The 21,531-nt window shown below is 38.5% G+C and overlaps 2 protein-coding genes across 8 annotated transcripts in view; one reads left to right on the top strand and one right to left on the bottom strand.

Moving 5' to 3' along the window:
* The window catches only part of comm3, a 42,854-nt gene that overhangs the window by 10,759 nt on the left and 10,564 nt on the right, over positions 1–21,531 (top strand). Inside the window, exons 1-2 of one of the 7 annotated variants that reach the window (XM_044393791.2) lie at positions 5,899–6,291; positions 7,626–8,491. The exons of 1 other annotated variant lie outside the window; for it this stretch is intronic. In XM_044393791.2, the coding sequence (XP_044249726.1) occupies positions 7,942–8,491 (550 nt within the window). In that variant the 5' untranslated portion in view covers positions 5,899–6,291; positions 7,626–7,941. Of the gene's footprint in view, positions 1–5,898; positions 6,292–7,289; positions 8,492–21,531 lie in introns of those variants that run through there. 5 more of the 7 variants (XM_044393789.2, XM_044393790.2, XM_044393788.2 and 2 more) reach the window with 5 other exon arrangements.
* Positions 16,732–21,244, bottom strand: Phs (Phaser). The gene is made up of 2 exons (XM_070214470.1): positions 19,260–21,244; positions 16,732–19,202 (listed from the first exon to the last, which is right to left on the bottom strand). The coding sequence occupies exons 1-2, from the start codon at positions 21,057–21,059 to the stop codon at positions 17,865–17,867; spliced, it is 3,138 nt and encodes a 1,045-aa protein (XP_070070571.1). The 5' UTR covers positions 21,060–21,244; the 3' UTR covers positions 16,732–17,864.

The raw sequence follows: 21,531 nt of genomic DNA, 5'->3' as shown, positions 1-21,531 counted from the left end.
GATACTTCCTCACTTTATCGCTTCCTTCTTAGGTATACCCCTTAATTAAATAGGATAATGAATGAGACACTTTGTCGCACTTTGACATTAAGACGATTTGTTCAATATTCGGGCCTAATGAGTATTTAAATTTATTCCACACCGAGCGGAAGCGATGAAAAACGCCTCATTAGGCCGCTGTTGGTCAGTTTCGGTTCCAGTTTTCGGTTCTTTCGACTAATAAAATACAAAATAGATTTTCCAGCATTGTTGACAAACAGCTCGTAAATTACACGCTCATTTTTCAGACATTTTATGAACAGAACCGGGCCAAAACCGACCTTTCAAGCTGGCTACTGTGTGTGAGCCGAGTGCATTGGCCACGGTTTTCGGTCGTTTGTGCTGCAACGGAAGTTTGAATCGAGGTTGGGCGCAAAAAGGCATGAAGAGCATAGTATATATATATAGGTACTTGGCTGGTGACAATCCGCTTTCAGGGCGAAAAATGGTTACAGAAAACGCTTGCATAACTCTGTGAGGAATCCGTTCCCCAACCGCTTTTCAATTTCCGTTCTCACAGAACCGAATGGCACAAAGGCATGGCCCAAAGGTAAACAAATCAATAAGTTGGCATGGGAGAAGCGCGAACGATTGCATCCTTATCAAGGCATATGTCGTCCTTGTACCTGTCGGAGGTGCAAAGCCGAAAAGGATACACAGACACAGCCGCTGTCAGCCTAACCATTTCCGTTTAGCAAGCAAAACAATAACAATGAGATTTTTCCTCTCTGCGGCAGTCACTCAGAGATAAAAGAGGAAAAGAGGCCGCGACCGGAAAAGCGCATTTAACGCGATTTGATGGTTTACAAATTGGCTTAAAGGAACCAGAGAACCGGGGAGTGTGGTGGGGAGTCGGGGAAACGGGAAATCGGGAAATCGGGGAACCCGGGAAACATCTCTGCCAACTGACGGCATTCGAAGGGTCGGAGGTTGAGGATGCTGCTTGTTGTGTTTGGATAAAAGATTGTAGCGATAGGGTTGCCAATGAGGGATTTACCGGAGACAAGGTTTTCGCTATAGAATGGAAATGGAGTTGAGTGTGTTAGGGGATTCTAGATTGTTACTCAAAAGAAAGAAACCATTTTTTCACTTGGAAGATTAAAAGAGTATGCAAAGGGTTGGAAGGGTTTCTCAACTATTATTGAATATTTAATTTGATTTTTCCTGGAAATATATTAAACTGTCTATGGCTATTGTGTATATTATAATTAAATCAGTTGAAGAGTAAACGTTTAATTAAAGGGGTACATAAACTTAGAGGCATTTGTTGCCTCAAAGAATACTTTATTATTATTATAATATTCATTGGGGCAATCAACATTATATCAACCTTTTTCTGTAAGTATAAAAAACCTAATTAAATACTATTTGTGTTATATTCAAAAAAATATATAGTATAAAATATGAAACCACCTAGCTGCTTATTCTGTATGCCCCTATCTTGGGCTAAAAATATTATCTAACTATTTCATAATCCAGTAGCAATATCTTCCTATGCGGTCAGACCCCGTTCAAAGACCCCGCTTACTCAGAACTCTATAATTAAGTGCATTACAGGCGGCTACCATACCCTCGCACTTCCTTTGTTTGCTCACCTTTCCCCGAGGCGAAGTGAAGCGAGTAAAGCGCAAATAACGCTGACTATTTACCAAGTATATTCAACTGGCTGGAATGTTCGTATCGGATCGGGGCCGACATAGGAAATACCCGGGGGTTAATAGCAGGCACAATGAACCATTCCAGAGTTACTTAATTGATGCCTTAATCAGCATGACTGTGAACTTTTCAGCGGTAATCTATCCAGAAGATGTCACATTCCAAAGTTGATGGATTTATGGGTTTGATACTTTTTATCACGATCTTATCACCAGACTCAGAGGCGTCGCCTTATATCTGTTGACCTCCTTTGTTTTTTTTAACCAAGCTGTTAGCAACAGTATGGCGAAATGATTGGGTTAATTATAGTGCAGATATACCAAAACGGGTTGAATAAGTGGTGGGTAATTTTGAAGTCATCACGTGAGCTGTGTCACTTGATTAGTCTGCCTTGCGCATGCGCAACCGGTTCACACCTGTTCATTTCTGCCAACCGGCGTCTGGCACGCAAAAATACGAACATAAATATTATAATGATATAAATATTAATTACACGTTCGCACCTGGTTTTAATGCTTTTATAATATTGTTTTTTTTTTTTGGAAATTAATTAGTATTTTCAGGTGAATTTGTATCGATCGGGGGTGAGTTTCCTGATCTAATTGGTCTAATTAGACTGGGCATCAGCGAGTACCAGAACCCTTGATGCACAGAAATGGGTTGGAAACCGTGCTAACGATTGATATTGTCGTGGTGAATTTCTTAATTGGATGGGAATGAAACAACATAAAAGATTTCCCCCTGCAATATTAAAATTTATTACTCAGATAGTTAAAATAATAACAATTGGAACTTATTAATTGCTTATATTAATATTGAAAAAATTTTCATTACTTTATTTATATTTTTGTAAATATTGAGGCCAAAAACAAAAGTACTTAGCCTAAAATAATTTTTGTTAAATATTTAAAATAATTATAAAATAATACGCGTTATCATCTCTTTGTAAGGGAAAAACATCCGTTGATTGCATCCGTATAAATATAATTATAGCTTTTGCAAAATTCCAGCTCGAACCAAATTGAACTGACATTTACAGCAATCATATCGGCCCGCATCAGAAACACATTTGTTGTGTTGCTTAAAACAAAAATTATTTAGCACATGTTTAATATAGAACGTAAATAGTAATCTGACGTATGTATAAGCTGCCAAGATGATTGGTGAGCCACTCGAGATAAGGAATCACCGTGATAAACAATGCAACCGGCTACTCCAAATAAATCATGAGTACGCATACACATACTTCAGATAAATGTTAGAGCGAAGTGCCCAAGGGGTTTGCCCACAAAAGACACCTGGAAATAACAATAAATACACAACCCACATTTGTACATATGCGTAGCTTTGCAAATAAATATTATTTATATGATTTTAAAACAATAACTCAATCAGGCATTGTCCCGTTTCCTCATTCAAGCCTTTTAACCCAATTATTTCCATTCAATTTAGCTTTTAGCATTTAGCATTTAAAGCGCAAAAAGAGGTCATTTTAATGTACTCAATTGCTGATTGATTTGCCAGTGCCATTTGTTTGCCAACACATTTACGAGCGCCATAAAAAAGATTTTCAGTAATCTATCAATTGGAAAGCCCGTGACAAAGCCTCTTCAAACCCGATTAAGAGGACCTATTTTGAGTGCAAACAGTGTACCGGCTTTAAGTGCTAATATCAATAAAATAATTCGAAATTGATAAAGCTCTAATCATGCGTCACTAAGCCTGTGCAGAATGCTAATTGCAATTGATGCTCATAAATAGAACACCACACACAGAAAAGTCAATATTAGCAAATGGAAAATTCATAATCAGGCATTCGATCGAATCAATTTGTGATTTACAAATAGTTAACCGCAAACACCGGAAAAATTACTTCCACTAAGCACACAGACAAAGCAACTTGGCTATTATGCAATTGCATTAAAGCACAACATAATTGAAATTGTCCTACAACATTTCAGACTTAATATCGGCAGCAAAGTGCAGCAGCCACAAATTGCAAATAATGAAATGGAACGAAATAATTAAATGCAAATTTTAATAAACACCAAAAAGATAATAAAACATGCACTGCAACAGCCAAATAACAAATGTTGCCAAAAACTAATGAAATGCTCGCTGCAAAATTGTCCGTGAAATGCTCACGTTTCGGCAGCATAATGCCAATGCATAAAATTAAATGTAAATGATATGCAATAAACATGAAATATGCATGGCCGGATTAGAAGAAGAATTTCAGATAGTTTCCAGTAGAAATGCAACGAGATATAAATAACACTCAAATGCATTAAAGCTGTTGTGCACTGTATATGCATTAATGGAAATAAAGTGGGGTATATATTAAAAAGCAGGGACCGAAAATAATGATTATTTTTTTTGAGTAAAAAATAAAAATCTCCATTTAATGATTATTTTGTAAGCAAAAAAAATATCGCTCAGAAATAATGATTATTTTGTGAGCGATATATTTCGCTCAAAAATATCACTCAAAGTGCGATTACAGCCGTTCTGTACGGAATTTTACAAACTTTTAAATTTCTGCTTGTAGGTAGAACCACGGAGCACATATTCCGTTAAGAAAAAAATAAATTTTCTTTGTATAAACCGCTTAAAAAAACAAAAAAAATCTTTTTGTATAAAAACACTTTCTGTGGGAATCGAACTCGTGCTTACAGCTCGGTGGACCAACACACTAACACCCAGCCCACATGTCGGGTTGGATCTAAGTGGAATAGTTCATAACATCTTGTTAAGTCGTTTTACTAATAAATAAATGACATAAAGTTCTAAGGTGGATACAACTTGTTGTATTTAAGCATACCTCATGTCAACTAAAAACCGCGTTTTAAAAAGTTTATACAAAGAAATCACCTTATTTTATTAACTCGATGTGTGCTCCGTGGTTCTACCTACAAGCAGAAATTTAAAAGTTTGTAAAATTCCGTACAGAACGGCTGTAATCGCACTTTGAGTGATATTTTTAAGCGAAATAATATCGCTCACATAATAATCATTATTTCTGAGCGATATTTTTTTCGCTTACAAAATAATCATTAAATGGAGATTTTTATTTTTTTACTTATAATGATTACGGTCCCTGTTAAAAAGTAAGCAATCAGTTCTGGGTGATTAAATGGCACTGGTTTATATAAAAGGTTTAAGGGAAATCGTAAATTGTTACCACAAATTATTAAAATACAAATAATAACGAATACTTTCACTAGAATAGGTAATTTTCCATTATTTTTAGTGTACATAGAATATATTAAAATTCTGGATTAGAAATTGTGAGAAATCAGTTGTAGAAAACAAAACAGGTAGGAAGAAAAACTACGAGTTCATTTAAATAAAAATCTTGAATCTTGCATATATATAATAAATTCAAGTTACTAAGTATACTTAGTATGAGATTAAGTGCTAAATACAATAATTAAAAATATCAATATTTATTTTAAAACCGCAAGATTTATTTAAAAACATAAATCAAAGCTCTGGAAGACTGTTAATAAACAAAGGTTATCAAGGCTTAAATTACTAGGGTTATAAATATTTTAAAATACAAAATATGGCTGCCACCAGAAGCTAAATCAAAACAATACGTCACAAGCAAATAAATCAAATCAAAAGTCTACAGTAAAGCAAAATCAATTGCTGCAATCGATTCGGAATGATTACTGATTGGCTAGTTTTAGCTTTCATGCGGCTGCACGTAGCAAAAATGTTAGTAAAATTAAATGTAAAACTAATTAGATAACTAAATAATACATTTATCTGAACTTAAAAATGGATTAAAATATAAAATTAGGTAAAACATTTAAAATTCCAATTCTGTATTTTATAGATAAGAGATAGGATTATTGCATAAGATAAGGATTGTCCAATTGCTTCCTTAAAATTAAAAATAAATAAATTATAAAAAAAATAACTATATAGGTATAACTTAAAAAATGATTGATAGTTTTATTGAGCTTTTTTATGACCAACTTTTGAGGTATTTTTTTAAAGTGTCATTTTTGTCTCCGGGTGCTGTCGATCGCGCTACCTCAGTTGATTTAATTTTTTGCGGCGTCTTCACGTCAGAAGCAGTTTGGGCCAGACATAGCTCAATCTCAATCTCGATCCGTATCTGCATCTCAATCTCAGCATCGCCCTATGTTCCGTCATTCAGTCAGTCACTCAGTCAGTTAGTCAGTTGGCAGTTCATTCATTCGGTTTGTTTGCCAACAGTCGCTGCCTTTGGAGCGATATTTCGCGGTCGCAGTCGACGTCGCGCTGTCACCGCTGGCGGCAGTTAACTTCTCGCTGTTAACGTGGCTATAATTGCAAGACGCAAAGAAAGCAGTTTTAATTGTTGTAAACAAGCGCGCGAGTTCGGTTCATTTGGCAAAACAAAAACAAACGACCAGAAGTTCTCCGCGAGTTGTTCAATCAGTTTTTATTGTTGATAAAGGTCGTGAAAATTGAATTGGAAAATTAAAAGCGAATGGCGCCAACTGTTTAACGTGAAATGAACGGCTATTTCAATCAGCCAGTGAAAAAGTAGAACAAATATATAGAAATTAATTGCAAATGATTTGTGAACGTTGTATATAAAAAGTAAGATTTAATTAATGCTTCCTACTTTTCAATATTGCATGTTTGCTGTTTTGCTGCCTCTTTAATAAAAAAGCAAATACATTTGATAATATTATTTTAAAAGGCGAATAAAACCGCAATGGCAATGAAAACTTTTTTTAATTATTTAAAATATCAATTAAATTAACGGTTTAATTCTTAATTTTTTTCGAAGAAAAGTAAGGAACAGAAAAGCCAAACAAATAAAATATTAATGAAAATATTTATCAATGAAAAGTCAGCAACAGGATTTTTTTTTCTTTTATCAGTTTCAGTTTCTTTTCAATGAATATTAGCCAGAAATATTTTTCTTATTTGTTATGACATTAAAATGATTTGTCGTGCCTCAAGCTCTATATATAGTATATGCACTATCAGTTCCCAGTCTAATCTAGTATTCATAAGCATCCAATTATTTTGTATGCAGAGGCGTTGAGAGTTTAAAATTTTCCGCTTGATTTATTCATTAATTGCATACACTATCCGTCTGGTCTACTTAAAGTATATATACTTATAAATGGCCAGATATCTGTACTGAAATTCAATAGGGCTCCCCAGCTTTAATTAATGTTTATAGATGCTGACAACAAGCGGCCTAATTGACTGTTATTGAAGCTGTTCTAAATATAGAACAGTCGTCCGTCATTTAATGAGATGGGTGTGTGCTTTAAGACTCGGGAAAGTATCTGATTGATAGGCAAAGTTACGCCTATCTAGTTGTGTGTCGATCAAAGTAATTGAATAAAGATTTCCAAGTTATACCAGATAAAATTTAATTTTATGTTTCTATTTATACAAATAAATAAGGAATGTAATTATATTTTATTTAAATCCGGAAGAAAAAACAAATATTAAAATATTATAATTCGTATTATCAGTTTCTTCAGAATATTTCCACTTTTTTTTAAATTCAGGAATGTAAAATCATTACAAAATAATATGATAATTGGCAGGTTGCACGTGTGTTGCCTTGGATTCAGCTATATGCACTTCACGTGTAATCGAGAATTAGCATGGCAAATATGGGGAGATTTTACAGCCTCGAAAGTGGCGGAGATTAAACGAAACAGAGCACAGCTCCAGAGGCATGACAAATGTTTTCCCTCATTTCCACTTGGCAAATCAATAAACTGAATTCATACAGATAGACAGCCGAAGGAGATATAGTATATATATAGTATGTGCATATGTTTATTGCTAAGATAAATTCCCCGCGAGCAAAACAGCAAACAGTAAAAATATATGGGAAAAAAGGAGAGCTTAATGCCAACGATCAATATTTGAACAACAAATCAGCAATGAGAGCGAAGATACAGATACAATTTTCAGAAAAAAACCGTACGAGATGCGTGAAGCGAATTAACACCGATGCGTTAACACAATTAGTTGAAAAGTGAAAAACGACATAAAGTAGAGGCAGGAGATTAAATAAAATAAAATATATATGCCATTCGGGAGTGCCGACAAAAAGCGGGCCAGCAATTTTGCAACTTTACACTCGACGGGCGTTTTCAGTCGCGTAATGAAGCTCCAGCATCGCGGCTGAGTCGAAGAAAAAAACACATGTGCCAGAAACTAAAGCTAAAGTGATAAAAAGAAACAAAAATATTACAAAATAAACAGTTCTAAACTATGGCTGATTTATTGAAAGCGCTGAATATCACGGGCAACCTGCTGGCAGGCCTCGAAGATACCGGCAATCTAACAATTGCAACTGCAACGTCCACAACTTTGAGTGAAGGCCTCAATGGTACGGCAACGACCTTGGATGCCACATCCACCAATAGTGGCGAAAAACTCGATCTTGGCGGCTTCGATTTGCCTGGGAACTACTCGATACTCATTAACAAACTGGAGCAGCTGGCCCTGGGCTTGGATTCGGCCTTGGGAAATTTCACCATCGACCGCCAGGAGGTCGAGATCAACTTGAGTGGCGCAGCCTCCGCCAACGAAGTGGCCGATGTGGCCGACGATCTCTTCGATGTACTGCCAGCTGCTCGGGCTCCGCCGCCGCATATAGCCCACGGATCGAGGATATATACGGGCGACGATGGCCAGGACTTTGCCCATGTGGTCAGCGATATCTGGATCGGAGTTATCCTCACGCTGCTCATCGTATTTGTGATATTCTTCATTTGCGCTTGCTTCGTTTATCACAAGTTCCAGCAGTGGAAGAACTCATGTGAGTGTGGCCAATGCGGCGTATACGTGATGGGATACGTGATACGTGGGGTTTAAATTTAATTTTAAAGCACAGCGATGTTTGGCTTACTTCTTAGTTAAGTGGGATTTAAGTTAAAGTTATTAATTGTGAATTAAAGGATTTGCTATAATTTATGGTACTAAAATAATTTTTAACAAAAATGTTTATATCGCATTTAAATATTGCATTTTTTACCCTATATATTTCGACTTTTAGGCAATACCTATAGGGTATTACTACTAAGAAAGTAAGTTATTTTTTACTTAGAAAGAAATTTAAACCAATTCACTGTTTCCCTAGCACAAACACTCCTGATCTCATGGCAAATAGTTTAAAGCCACTTAACCAACCCGTTTGAATTTCATCAACGTCAACAGACCAACAATCATCCAATAATATTTCGCTATACTCAGTTTACATTTAATCTGTGCCTTCATATTTACATACCTGACAGATCAAACATAAACAATTACTCACGTAACCCGATTGTGCTATTGAAAATTCAAATTCGCGGTAATCCATAAATCAAATTGCAGAATCATTGAAGCTGAATTAAACGTCAGTGGAAACCCGTTTAGACTTGGACTTTGGCGCGAAGAGCGGCGAGAGCCAGGCAAATAAAAAACAAAAATAGAAACCGATAAAAGCAAATAAACAAAAGTACCAAAAGCAAAGTCTGCGGTAGGAAAGAACTTTTCCAAAACAAATGAAAATAGCGTAAAACAAAAACAGAACAATAAAGTCGGGCCCAGCGGAGAATGATTCACCTCCAAAGGGGGAATTGAAATTTCAGTTAGTGTTTATTTAGCACATACCACACAGTCGTATCTTGTGACTTGGAAACAGTGGCGAGGAGCACAAGACATTTCACAGCTTGGGTGGCTAATAAACAATACATGGGTGTACACTATGATTTGTCTGTTTGCGCCAACAATTTGCCATAATAATAATTAGAAGCCGCAGAACAGGAGATAAAGCACTGAAAAAAAATTACTAATTTGGTTAAATAACTAAAAGTTGTTAAAAAACAATTTGTGTGCGTAAAATGAACTTAGTTGTGTTTAAAAATACCTTTCAAAAAGTAGAAGACACTTTTTTAATCGGACCATTCATTAAAAATTATGATCAAAAATTGAAACAGCCGCTAGATGGAGCGATCAAAAATTTCAACAACCGCTAGATGACGCTACCTTTGATAACTGCATATCTCCATCTCCCTCGGACTCCCTTTAGCTGAGTAACGGGTATCTATTAATCGAAGTTCTCGACTATAGCGATCTCTCGTGTTTTTTTATATGAATTAGGGGATATTATCTATTATAATCACTATTTAAAATCACCGCATAATAAAAATAAATGGACAACATAATATTTTGTGTAAGAGACGACAACGATCCGAATCGAAATCATATTTTGTCCGGTTTCGACTCTCCTATAAATTATAAAGCAATTATCCCAATAAATTTCCAACTACATTGATTAAACAGTGGGTGGGAGAAGAGCACCCCAGACAATGCGTTCTGGCTCTTATCTTTCGAGAACCCCTTCTCCGAGCTCCTTGTTCCATTGTCTTTGCCGTTGGCCGCCTTCAAAAACAAACATAACGTTTCCAGTTAATTAAAGTTGCAGTCAAGTGGCCCATTTATAGTGAGAATCTCGAGCACTGGCTGTTGTTTACATTTGCCAACATCTCGAGCCCCCAATACTTGTGCTTCCAGCGCCTCTATTACACTGCAAATTTGTGTTAATTAATTAAATTTCTCTTGTCCTGCATTTGGCCAACTGACTGGCGGTCAATTGTTTGCTTATGGTCAAAATGTCTGCTGGCTAATTTCTTTCATTCGTTTGACTTCAATTAAGCCAAGTCGATTGCCCTGATAAGGGGCGAATGTAAGTCAAGTGCAGGAAGTCAGAGACCTCAAGCATTAATGGGTTCAAGCAAACGTTCGGCCCAAAGAAAATAAATGTGTAAGTGACTTTTTCACTGATAAAGCCTAACGCAACAAAATCGGATTGCATTGGGGATGAAGGGCAATGGCAGAATTCACTATCATGAAAGGAAAGTTGACCAACCATTATGAAGTAAGAATTTGACAAAATTGTAGGTGAACTTCAATTTGTCTTAAGAGCAACGGTTAAAAATTTAATTTATGAAAATTAAAGTTTTAAAAATGTAACATAAATTTAAACTGTTAAATCTGCTCCTTAAAAATAAGGTAACAAATGGGTTTAAATTAAGTATTATTCTTTAAATATCGCTACGTCATTTAAATTAAAAATAAATAATTAATATATTTTTTTATATTTATTCAAAGTTATTCAATTTTATAATTCATTTAACTTTCAAACTATTTTAAAATTTAGAAAATGTAAGGAAAATAATACTTGGATTGCATTAAGTAACTACTAAATTTTTCTCACTGTCTATGCTTGGTTATTTCTAACACTTTTCTCTTAAAACTGTTCAGCTGTTGTTTATTTCAAATAAACTAAAAAAAAAAACCACCAAAAATGTTCGACTTGGCAACCAAGAAAAGTCAACAGTCAGATGCTAAATACTTTTGCCCAACCACACCCCTGGTCTATTGACGATAACTTTTTGTTAGACTTTTTACCCATCCGTTTTTTGTAGATACCCAATGCCTAGACACGTTTTTAGGTGATCTGTTCAAACAATATATTTGTATTTATATTCATAGAATATGAGGTATTAAACATTTGGCATTTTCCTCGAGCGAATTAAATATGAGTGCGCTTTTTCAATTTCCTTTGATGACACTTTTTTCTGGAGAAGTAAAGAGAGCCTTTATCAAACCGCGAAACGTCACTCACGTAGGCCCAGACAACAGTGCGTATGAGTGACGGGTCGTGACATGGCGTTCGTTTTGGTTCACGGCTGTTTAATTTCCTTTTAATGAGTTGTTTATCTTTGTGTTGTTGCTGTTGCTACCGCCGTCATTGTTGCGGGCATCGCATTGTTATTATTTTAACTGATTTGCCTCCCAATTTTCTGTTGTTGGCCAGAACCACTTATTGTTTTAAGCTGACACCCTTGACTGGTTTGCTTGGTTAAAGGCTTTAAATGGTAAATATATGTTTAATATTTGTATGCGGCCAAGACCTTTAGGCCACAAATTAAATTCCCTTGCTCCGGGGGATTTATGTTGATAAGCTGGTTAAGTTATGTTAACATTAAGCGGGTTCTCAGAATAGCAATTTCCTTAAAATAAGGATTTATTAATGTGAAAACGAACAAGTATTTATTTTTACTAGACAACAACTACCTAGACAATCAATAGGCCATAAAGATAAAAGATAACTTTGTAGTGCCCCCAGTTATATGCTTATTGTGGGTGATACCAATTAGCTGAAATGCCGAAGTACGTAGTAAAGATAAGGTGTTTAAAGATCAATAGAAATATGCGTTAAGCCCCTAAAAAACTTGAAGTATTAATAGAAAACCTTAATATTTGAAATTGGGTGCAAGCTTTTCCAATAAGCTTTAAAGTGATACTCTTACAAAAAGACTTTGTGAACTGTAATAAAAACTCTTGCTACAATTTTAATAAACCTCGCTACCCGGCAAATAAAACTTAGCGAATCGTTAATTAAATTAGGACACTCGAAATTGATTGAATTTGCAAATGTAATTAACATTCACGGTGCTTTATCGGGTTTATTAAAGTGCAAATTGCAACGGCAATGGCGATGCATCATCAGGGCCAATGTCCACGGAGGTCTTTAGATCGAATCGAAACGAATCGAATCCGACTTTCTCCGCCATTCCCCCAAAAACCCGCGATGGATTCGCATTAAGCTGCTTTATATAATGCAGGAGGGCAAAACACTGACGTCAATACAGAATGGTTTTCACGGCAGACAACAAAGCCGTAAGCTGCTTACGGATGTATATATACGCACGTTTAGGATCAAGACTTTAAACATGTATACATATATGCAAATGCCATTTGTTGTTTTCGATTTGCGGCTAAAATTGAATCGAAGCGCGAAATTCGCATAAATATGCTAACTGAGCAGGCCAAAAATGTTGCGCAAATTAGCAGCAGTAACTAAAATGGCATTTCGCGTTTGTATTAGTAATGGACGTAATAAGGCAAATACTAATCAGTATTTCAAATTCTGGAGTAGACTACGAAATACTGTGGATTTACTGCGGAAATACGAAAGTTCCAGGATATAGTACTTAGATATTTCTTTAAAGAAATCCGTATATAGCAATTGATATATATTCCAACCTTAAAACTAAATAAAATTTAAAACATTTATTTAACTTACTTTATAAAAAGTACTATATAATCTTTTAATTGATCTGCTTTTTTTAAAAAACTTTACACAATCAGGATTCATTTTAACTTGTATTTTCCTCTTTGCAAACAGATTTCTCCGTCAATCAATCAACCCCCAAACAAACACGCATACCCCAATTACCCTTTAATTGCCTTAAATGAATGGCCGCAGAAAACAAAATCCCGAATCCGATGGCCTATTCCCGGTTCCATTCGATCGACCGCAGGGTTCGAACCAATCGACATGATGCTTCAGTTTATAAGCCACAAAACGTGTTGGATTTGTTTCAATGGCGCTAATTGCTTAATTGAAACTGTTTTTGCATTGGCAAGCAGTAGTGGGCTAACTGTAAAGCTATAGACATGTGTTTCGGCCCCATTATTCCACCTCCTCCTCCCTTTTCTCTCTCTGTAGGCGGCATAGCGAAATGTCAATTAGTATTTGGTTGCTAAAAGCCAAAAAGGCAGCGGCAGCAGTAACACCAGCGAATCCAATAACAACAAATACCATCTACGAGAATTAGCTTGAACCCTCACACATGTCAAGCTGTCGTATACGTAATATACACTTTGATAAGCGTTACGTATACGCCACGCTGAGCATTCGATTCTGCATTATTCGGCTAGGGAATCGAATAGAATGTATGTATGCGTAGAATACATATATGTTAATTGCAAATTTCCTCCGACTGCATCATAATTGGGCAGCATATTTCAATAATTGAAGCGCGCTATATTTTTAATTAGTTAAATGCGCGTTTAATTAGCTTTATAAATTATGCACATTCAGCGGTTAGTTGCAGCCTCTGACCATCTCGCTCCCTCTATGCACACCTCTCACTCGCTCACTCCATTGAAGCCCTGCGGGAGCTGACTTTGAGCTTTTTTACAATTATGAATATTTGTTTGTTCGACAGAGCGACAGGCCGCATTGTTGTTTCCCCGCTGCTCTGATTTATTTATGCATTTGGCTATATTTTTTTCGCCTTTATTTCCATTTTTAACGTTTTCGACTTTGTTTGTTTGTTTATGTGCCATTTCACTGTCGACGGGAAATGAACTCGAATGCACTTTTTATTTATTAACGATTGCATGATTTATGGATAAATAATTTTTAATGCATTTCATGTGGATGAGGCTTGTCAGCAGGACTTATGAATAAAAATTGCCGCTAGCGCTGGCAATATCGCGTGGTAAATGTGTAAATCAATTGAGCCAATCGAAGAAAGTCCCATTCCTGGTGTCGTAAAATATTTAACCAGTCAATTATATTGCACATAGAACATACATATAATTTACGGTTAATTTGTTTTGCGGTTCTCTGCGTTTTAATCACATTAATTCAGTTCAATTGATAAAAAACAGGATATTAATGTAGGACACTAAATTATTAAATTCTTTATTGATTTAAATTGGTAATGAAAAAGTAAGTTGGGCTTTGGGATTTCTCAATTGTTTTTCGGAATCTAATAAATTTAATTTCAGTAATCATAATAATAATGTTAGAATACAAATTTTGAAAGTCGTGTAAATTTAATTTTATTATATAAGAATTGTACAACTCTGAAAAGCAATAAGTTAAATTACATTTCTTTCTTAACTTATTTCACAAAAATTTGCAAATTTATCATGCATACGCACCGTTGTCCATTTAAAATCTTCAAATGGCGCGCGCTCGCTTGAGTGTTGAAAAACTTGGCAGTTCTCTCTCATTTGCCCTACGCACACAAGCACAGACGTCGATGGCAAATCGGCTCACACACAAAGCAATGAGAGCTGCGCAAACAAATCAACAAAGCCGAACAACAACACAAACACAGCCGCATTTCGAGAGCGCAGAACTTAGAACATCGAGCGGAAACAAACACCAAAAACGAGAGAGCGGAGCGGCTAATATCAACAACAATAAAAACACGTTCAGTTGCAAGTTAACGACCGCAAAAAGAATGCAGAAGAGCAGAAGAAACGCAGCGACAGAGACAGCAGAGAGACTTAACAAACAAAAACAAAACGGGGAGACAGAGTGAAATGAAGGAGAGTCCACATAGAAAAAAAATGTTGCTTTAGTTCAAAGATATTTCTTAAAAAATTGATCTATAACGCTTCAAATAATTTACCCATTAAATAAAAAGGTTTAAAATTTCACATTTTTTACATATTAGCTAAGAATTATATTCGTAACATGAAATGTTAGTAAAACCTCCATTCACTTATCTATTCTTTTATAAATACTAGATTATTAAAAACCCTTTGCAAACAAAATATTTCGCATGGATTTTTGCTAGTGCATATCCAGAATAAACTCGATGTCAGAACGTAATTGTATTAGTGGCAAAAGCCGCTGCCGCTGTCGACGTCGACGTCGGCGCAGCGTGTGGCTTTTATGGGTAGTTTTAAAATTAACCACACCACAGCGAAAAGAAACAGCAGAAACAACAGAAGAAGTCAAAGTCTGAGACTGGAGCGAAATTCAATTAAAAGCCAGCAACATAAAAGTGTAAAAATGCTGACGAGACGGGACGGGTCAAAAACAAAACAAAAGAGGAGAGCAGATGAGTGGAGAGGGGAGGGAAAGAGCTGGCTTGATCGGCACACAAACGCAAACATTCACACACATCGACTGACTGACTGTACAACGGGGCGTATACTCGTTTTTTTCGGCGCTTTGCTTTTCACAATCGCCAGCCAAAATAATGTGTATACGTACAGTTTTCGCTCGCTTTTTACGCTTTCTACACCAAAAAACGGCGAGAACAAAAGTCGCCACACTTAATTTGCATATTTTCGCACACACCAACATGCACAAGTGTGTGTGCGCTGTGTCACGTTGACTATCTTTTTATTTTTCTTTACCTTTTTTTTGTATTTTGGCACAATCTCACAACAAAGCACACGGTACCACGCTTCGTATGCGTAATATTGCATTGAACGCAAGCATGCAGCAAGCTAAATTCTTTTTTCTCTCATATCTGGCCTCTGTTATTCGCTGATTTTGGCATTTTTGTTTGGCTCCGCTTTTGTTTGAAAGCCAGAGCTAAATAAATTGTCATTGCTGCGACCAGATGATAAGCATATGGCCAAAACATGCGAGGCAAAAGAAATGCCGTTCGGAATGAAAATGTCACTCACAAAGTGAATACAGAAACTTATCAGTTTCATATTTTCATAAACATTTTTTCTTTACATTTTTAAATTTTTATTGTATTTATTTAGTGAAAAATCCTTTTTTGTTGTGACATGATAAATAAAAAAGAAACATTATTTATTCACAGTTTAAAATGGTACTCCGTAAATATAGAATTGTTTTTTTTTATGATTGCCTACTTATGCCAGTAAGTTTAAAAATATCACACCAATATTTATCAAAATCAGTTAAAATTTCACACAATAAAAAAAAGTTTTAAAACCTTCAAAAAATTAAAAAATAAGAAAACTGCAATTCCAATGTTAAATTAGAATGGAAAAGGATAATAAAATATTTTCGATCCCTATAATAGAGTTCAACGATCGCTTAGGGAGCAGCTCTTCCACCTGGATCTATGCATAAATCACTCTTGCCCGTTCTCTTACAGTCCCATTTGTCCCGCTTTATTTATCTCTCTCACATATCAACCCCTTGGCACTATGAAATGAACCGTGTACAACCCCATTACAAATGACAAACTGCCGCTCGACATTTACTCTCCGGTCGGTCTCTCCGTGGCCCTGCGTCCACCCCAATCCCAATCCTCTCAAGCAATAGTTAGTGCTGAAAAATTGACAAAGACTGCAGCAGCAGCTGCCTTTTGTTGTCCTATGCCATAAACATAAAACATAAAACTCGCACACCCCCATTCAAATAATTGCAATTTCGGGGGTTGAAGTACCGAGCGCAACAATTTGCAAGTGGCATCAAATTAACAACGACAAATGTGAAATTATAAAGTAACGTATATTCATTGGACTCTCTTAGATGCTACAGAATGAGAGAAGCTGCCACAAATTCAATTTACAAAAAATGCGTTCAGTGTATGTAGGAAATAAACGTTGCTGACTTTTTGCAGTGTCTTTTCACTACGCTTACGATTCGAAAAATTAAGTAAATACGTTAAAGTAAATGCGTAAAGTATATAAAATAAATATAGTAAGCAGAGTGCTGAGATAGTGCAGAATTATTTCCAAGGAAAAATATATAAACTTTTCCCGAGAGCAATTCGAGTGCTTACACATTATAAAGTTAAATTAGAGAATATTCATTAAATTACATTTGTTTTGGAATTTTGAGTATATGTTGGAGATTTCGTACAAATTGCATACTAAATGACTTGCAATTGATTTCATGTGTGTTGTGAAATTAAATGAAATTGTGAAATATTCTTCAGCTTGTTCGGTTTATAAATGCGGGGGGAATGGAGAGGAAATGTTTGCAAATCAAATTCGAATCGTTGTGCGCATTTGTTTATAAATATCATATTTTGCTGATACTGAAGCTCGATAAGATTGAATTGGCCGGGCGTTGGTTTACAAATTATTCATAAAAAATACGTGGATTTAAACATCAATTCAGTTTAAAAGAAATCCGAGATGCAGCATTTGAGTTTGAAGATATTTCAGTAGCTTAAAGATTGCAAACATTTCCCTAACTAACTTACTTACTAGTTTATTGGTATTTTTACATAGTTTAACTTATTTTGTTCACAAAAGTTGCTCTGTCTATAGAAAAATATATATATTTATGGTATAAAACTCTTTGCAGTCTCTTGCTTGATTTTTTTCATATCGAATATCATTTTTTTTCTTTTAAAAAGTAGTCTTTCTTGTTCTTGTTGGTTATATGTCCTTCACAACATTAAATATTTCTCCGTAGAACCTCAAAATTAATTCGTAAATATATAAATAGGATATATCGAAAATACTTGATCCCTGCTGCAAGATTGCATTTAAAATCCAAAAAAGTTAAATTGCGAGGTGTACGCTACGCTAGGGAAATGTCTCCATCATTTCCAAGTACAGTGGCATCTTAAAAGTAATGAGTAAGAAGTGTTGCTGACCCTGAACTTAAGTCTTTAGATTTCCGCCTGCTGACCCACAACCGTAAAGTAGCTGGTGATCTTGCGATTTGCCTTTGTCTTGCCATCGGCAGCCGTCGAGCTGGACAAAGCGTTCTCCTTCTCCGGTGTGGTCTCCTCATCGTCTTCGGGATGGCTTGCCGGTTCCATTTGCATGGACACCGTGACTTGAACTTGGGCGCGCCCTGCTCCCGCATCTGCTGGTAGTTCCTGGCCACCTCCATCGAGTTTGACCTGCGATGACTCCTCGGGTATTTCCGGAAGAGCACTCAAGCTGCGCTTAAGGTCATGCAGTAGTTTCTCCTGGGCTGCAATCTTCTGTTGCAGCTTTTCGCGTCGCGGACGTCGTGGCGCTGCTTTGGCATTGGGTTCTTGTTCTTGCTCCTTTGCCGTTTTCCGAACTTTTTTATCAGCCTTGACAACTTCAGGGGCCTTCTCCTCGTTGCCATGCTCACGCTCCTGATGGCGCAACAGATTCACGCGGGAGGAGTATCCGCGCTGGCACTGATCGCAATTGTAGGGCTTTTCCCCGGTATGCCTGCGCATGTGCACCCGCATGTCGATCTTCCGGGCGAATCGCTTGTCGCACAACTCACACTGAATGGGCTTATCGCCGAGATGAGTGCGCCGATGGACCACCAGATTTTGGCGAGCACGGAACGCCTTGCCGCACAGATCGCAGCTGTAGGGCTTTTCGCCCGTGTGAATCCGGACGTGGATAGACAAGTCGGAGCTGCGAACGAATCCCTTGTTGCATTTGTCGCACTTGTAGCGGCGATCGTTCTTGTGATGACGCATGTGGAGCGATAAATCCTGCTTGGTGGCCAGTGGCATTGAGCAGATCTCGCATTTGTACGCCTTCTCGGTGCGATGACGCAATTGGTGCTCCACCAGACGCATCTTCAGGCGGAACGCCCTGCCACACTGTCCGCAGATGTATGGTTTTTCTCCGGTATGAAGACGCAGGTGATCCTGCATTCTCGAGAAGCGCTTGAAGGTTTTGCCGCAGAAGTTACAGGTGTGAATTCCACCATTACGCTGCGACTCCTCGGATGACTCACGTTTGATTGAGGTGAAACTCTCATCCGTTGAGCTGTTGTGGGGCGAAACAGTCGCTGAGGAGTCATCATCTACCTCCTCCTCATCGTCGTCGTCCTCCTCCTCTTCATCTTTGACTTCCACCACATATTCAACTTGCTGGCGGCTCTTACGCATGCGCCTCTCTGGGAGCTCTGGCTCCTCCTTAATTTCTTTTTCTTCCACCGGAATGGGTACTGGTGTGGGGGACTTGTGCTCTTTGCGGCCGCGCTTGCGCTTTGTTGGGACGAGCGGTTCCTGTAAGAAAAGGGTGTTAATTGGGAGTTCGTGAGGTCAATTTGAGTTAAATCTTACTTCAGTTTTATGCTGCTGATTCTTCTCCGATTTGTCTTTCTCTACCTTTTTTGATTTTGAGGCTTTCTCTGGCTGGGGTTGACCTTGTCCTGGCTTTTCCAACTGTTGCTGGTGCTCTTCGGTACCTTTTTCATCAGATGCCTCTTTTTGAGTATCGTCTGCAGGAATGACATTCTTCTGTGTCTCCGTGTCTTCGTTTACCAGTTCCATGGGCTCTTGTGCATCTTTCTCCAGAGGCTGATTTTCCTTTACAGCTTCTTCCAGCGGTATATTGTCCTTTTGTGCCGCTACCACCGACTGCTTCTCTTCACCAGACTCCTCTACCTTTTTTAAATCTTTCTCAGGCGACTGTTGATCGTTAAGCACCTGCTGCTCCTTTACATCGTTTGTCAACGATTGCTGATCTTCCTGCGGTGACACCTCACCATTCTCAGACTTCTCCAGCGACTGGTGCTCTTCTGTCTCAGGCTTCTCTGGTTCCTGGGTATCTACTTCAGCTTGCTCAGCCATCTGATGATCTGTCTCTGATTCCGCCGGTTTTTGTTGGTCATTCTCAACATTTTCCGGCTGTGACTGCTCTGTAGAAATGATCTCCGGCTGCTGCTCAACCACCGAATCCAACTGCTCTTCCTCCTTTTTGTCCAATTTGGTCTTCTTCTCCTGCTTCCGCTCCCTGCTCTTCTCCGACTTATCCTTTCCGACCCGGATTTTCTCTGGCTTTGTTCGCTTTCTGCCCCTTTTGTTGGTCGTGGGCAGCTTGATGATCATCTTGCTGACCTTGGGACTGCTGGTTTTCTTCACCCGCTCAGCTGCGATTTCCGCCACCATGGCATTGATCATGGCCAGATCCTCCTTGTCGTTGGACACGGTACTTGGTGGCGTTTCCTTGGCATCCTGCTCAGGCGGTGGAGTTTCTGGTGCCGGAATGGGCAGCTGCAGCTGGACATTGGCTTTGCCCAAGGCCAGCGCCCCCGGAATGGTGACCATGGCCTGCGGCGGGAGATCGGTGGGTTCCTCCTTGGGCACGAGCAGCTTGAAGTACCCGTGCTGCTGGGTGAGATGCTCCTGAAAGCGTACTTCATCCACGAACTGTGAGTTGCAGGCGAGACACAGCTGCAGCAGGGAATCCCCCTGGACGAGCAACTGGGCACAGGGCTTGAGGTGGCCCACTTCCAGGAGGTCAGGGTTCAGGGGAGGAGTGACCGGTGCTTCTTCGGGAGAAACCTTGGCCTTACCGCGTTTCCTCTTCGGCTTCTCGGCATGATCCCGCTGGAAGTGTCTGGAGAGGATCAGGCTGTCGGCGTAGTGGTGAGTGCAGCTGGAACAGCTGTAGATGAAGCGACGCGACTTTTCGTCCGCCAGAACTTGGGCGGCCACCAGGGAAGCACTGGAAACGAGGGAGGCGATGGACGCACTGGAAGCCTGCGAACTGGTGGAAGCCCTGCGCTTGGGCCTTCCACGTTTGTTTTGGTTCTTCGGCTTTCCAGTTTCCTCCAGCTGCTCTGCTTTACCGTTACTGACCTGCGCTTGCTGTGGTTGTTCTTCTTCTTTCTCTGCCTTTTTTGTTGTCTTCGCTGCTTCCTCTTTCACCAAGCGGATGCGCTGCGCTTCCAGTTCCGCCTCGTCCTCGCTGTCGATTTGGAGCACCACATCGTCCGGCAGATCGTCCTCCTCCTCCTCTTCCTCGTCCTCCTCCTCTTCCATATCGGACTCATCGGTCTCCTCGTCGCCGTTTGTTTTCTTCATTGTCTGCAGCGCATTTGGATTTGCAACATTGGCCATTTTCAGCATGCCTGACATGGAACGCTTGCTTTTCTTTTAACAAATCGGAGTGGAATAAAACAGGCAAAAAGTCGAAACCGCGGCGCAGCGTTGAGAACACAGCCAAATCCACCGACGCTGCTGGAAATTTTTATTTTTCTGCCGCTCTTTCTCTCTCCGCGCTCTCTTTCGCGTTCTTACCCTTGTTCGTGTGTGTGTGCGAGCGTGCAAAAATCGCTGCTGCATGTGTGCGTGAGCGTGATCGATTGCAACCCTGTTTGAGCGCAGTGCTGTAAGACGAGGGTGGCAGTGCGCGCCAAAATTCAAATAAAACAGGGCGTTAAATTCGGGATGCCAAAATAAAACCACAGCTGCCGCCACTAATGCCGTTTTGATAGATATTTGACTTTTGCTGCAGAAGCGGCCAACTAGTTAGGTATTCCGTTCACGCGCTCAATTGGCACGTTTTTGCTATGCACTCATTTTTGTGTGTTTCGCCTCTTTTTGCACT

The sequence above is a fragment of the Drosophila takahashii genome, chromosome 3L (assembly GCF_030179915.1).
Source record: "Drosophila takahashii strain IR98-3 E-12201 chromosome 3L, DtakHiC1v2, whole genome shotgun sequence".
In the NCBI taxonomy this organism is placed as follows: domain Eukaryota; kingdom Metazoa; phylum Arthropoda; class Insecta; order Diptera; family Drosophilidae; genus Drosophila; species Drosophila takahashii.
Note: the sequence above shows the minus strand (reverse complement) of the source record. Positions and strands in the feature narration are given on the sequence as shown.

What these genes read in the sequence shown, in the direction of transcription:
- Phs (XM_070214470.1), bottom strand. Translation starts at nt 21,059, where the DNA reads ATGTCAGGCATGCTGAAAATGGCCAATGTTGCAAATCCAAATGCGCTG. An exon ending in ATCAGCAGCATAAAACTGAA is followed by an intron (nt 19,203 to 19,259) that starts GTAAGATTTAAC and finishes CTTTTCTTACAG; the next exon opens with GAACCGCTCGTCCCAACAAA.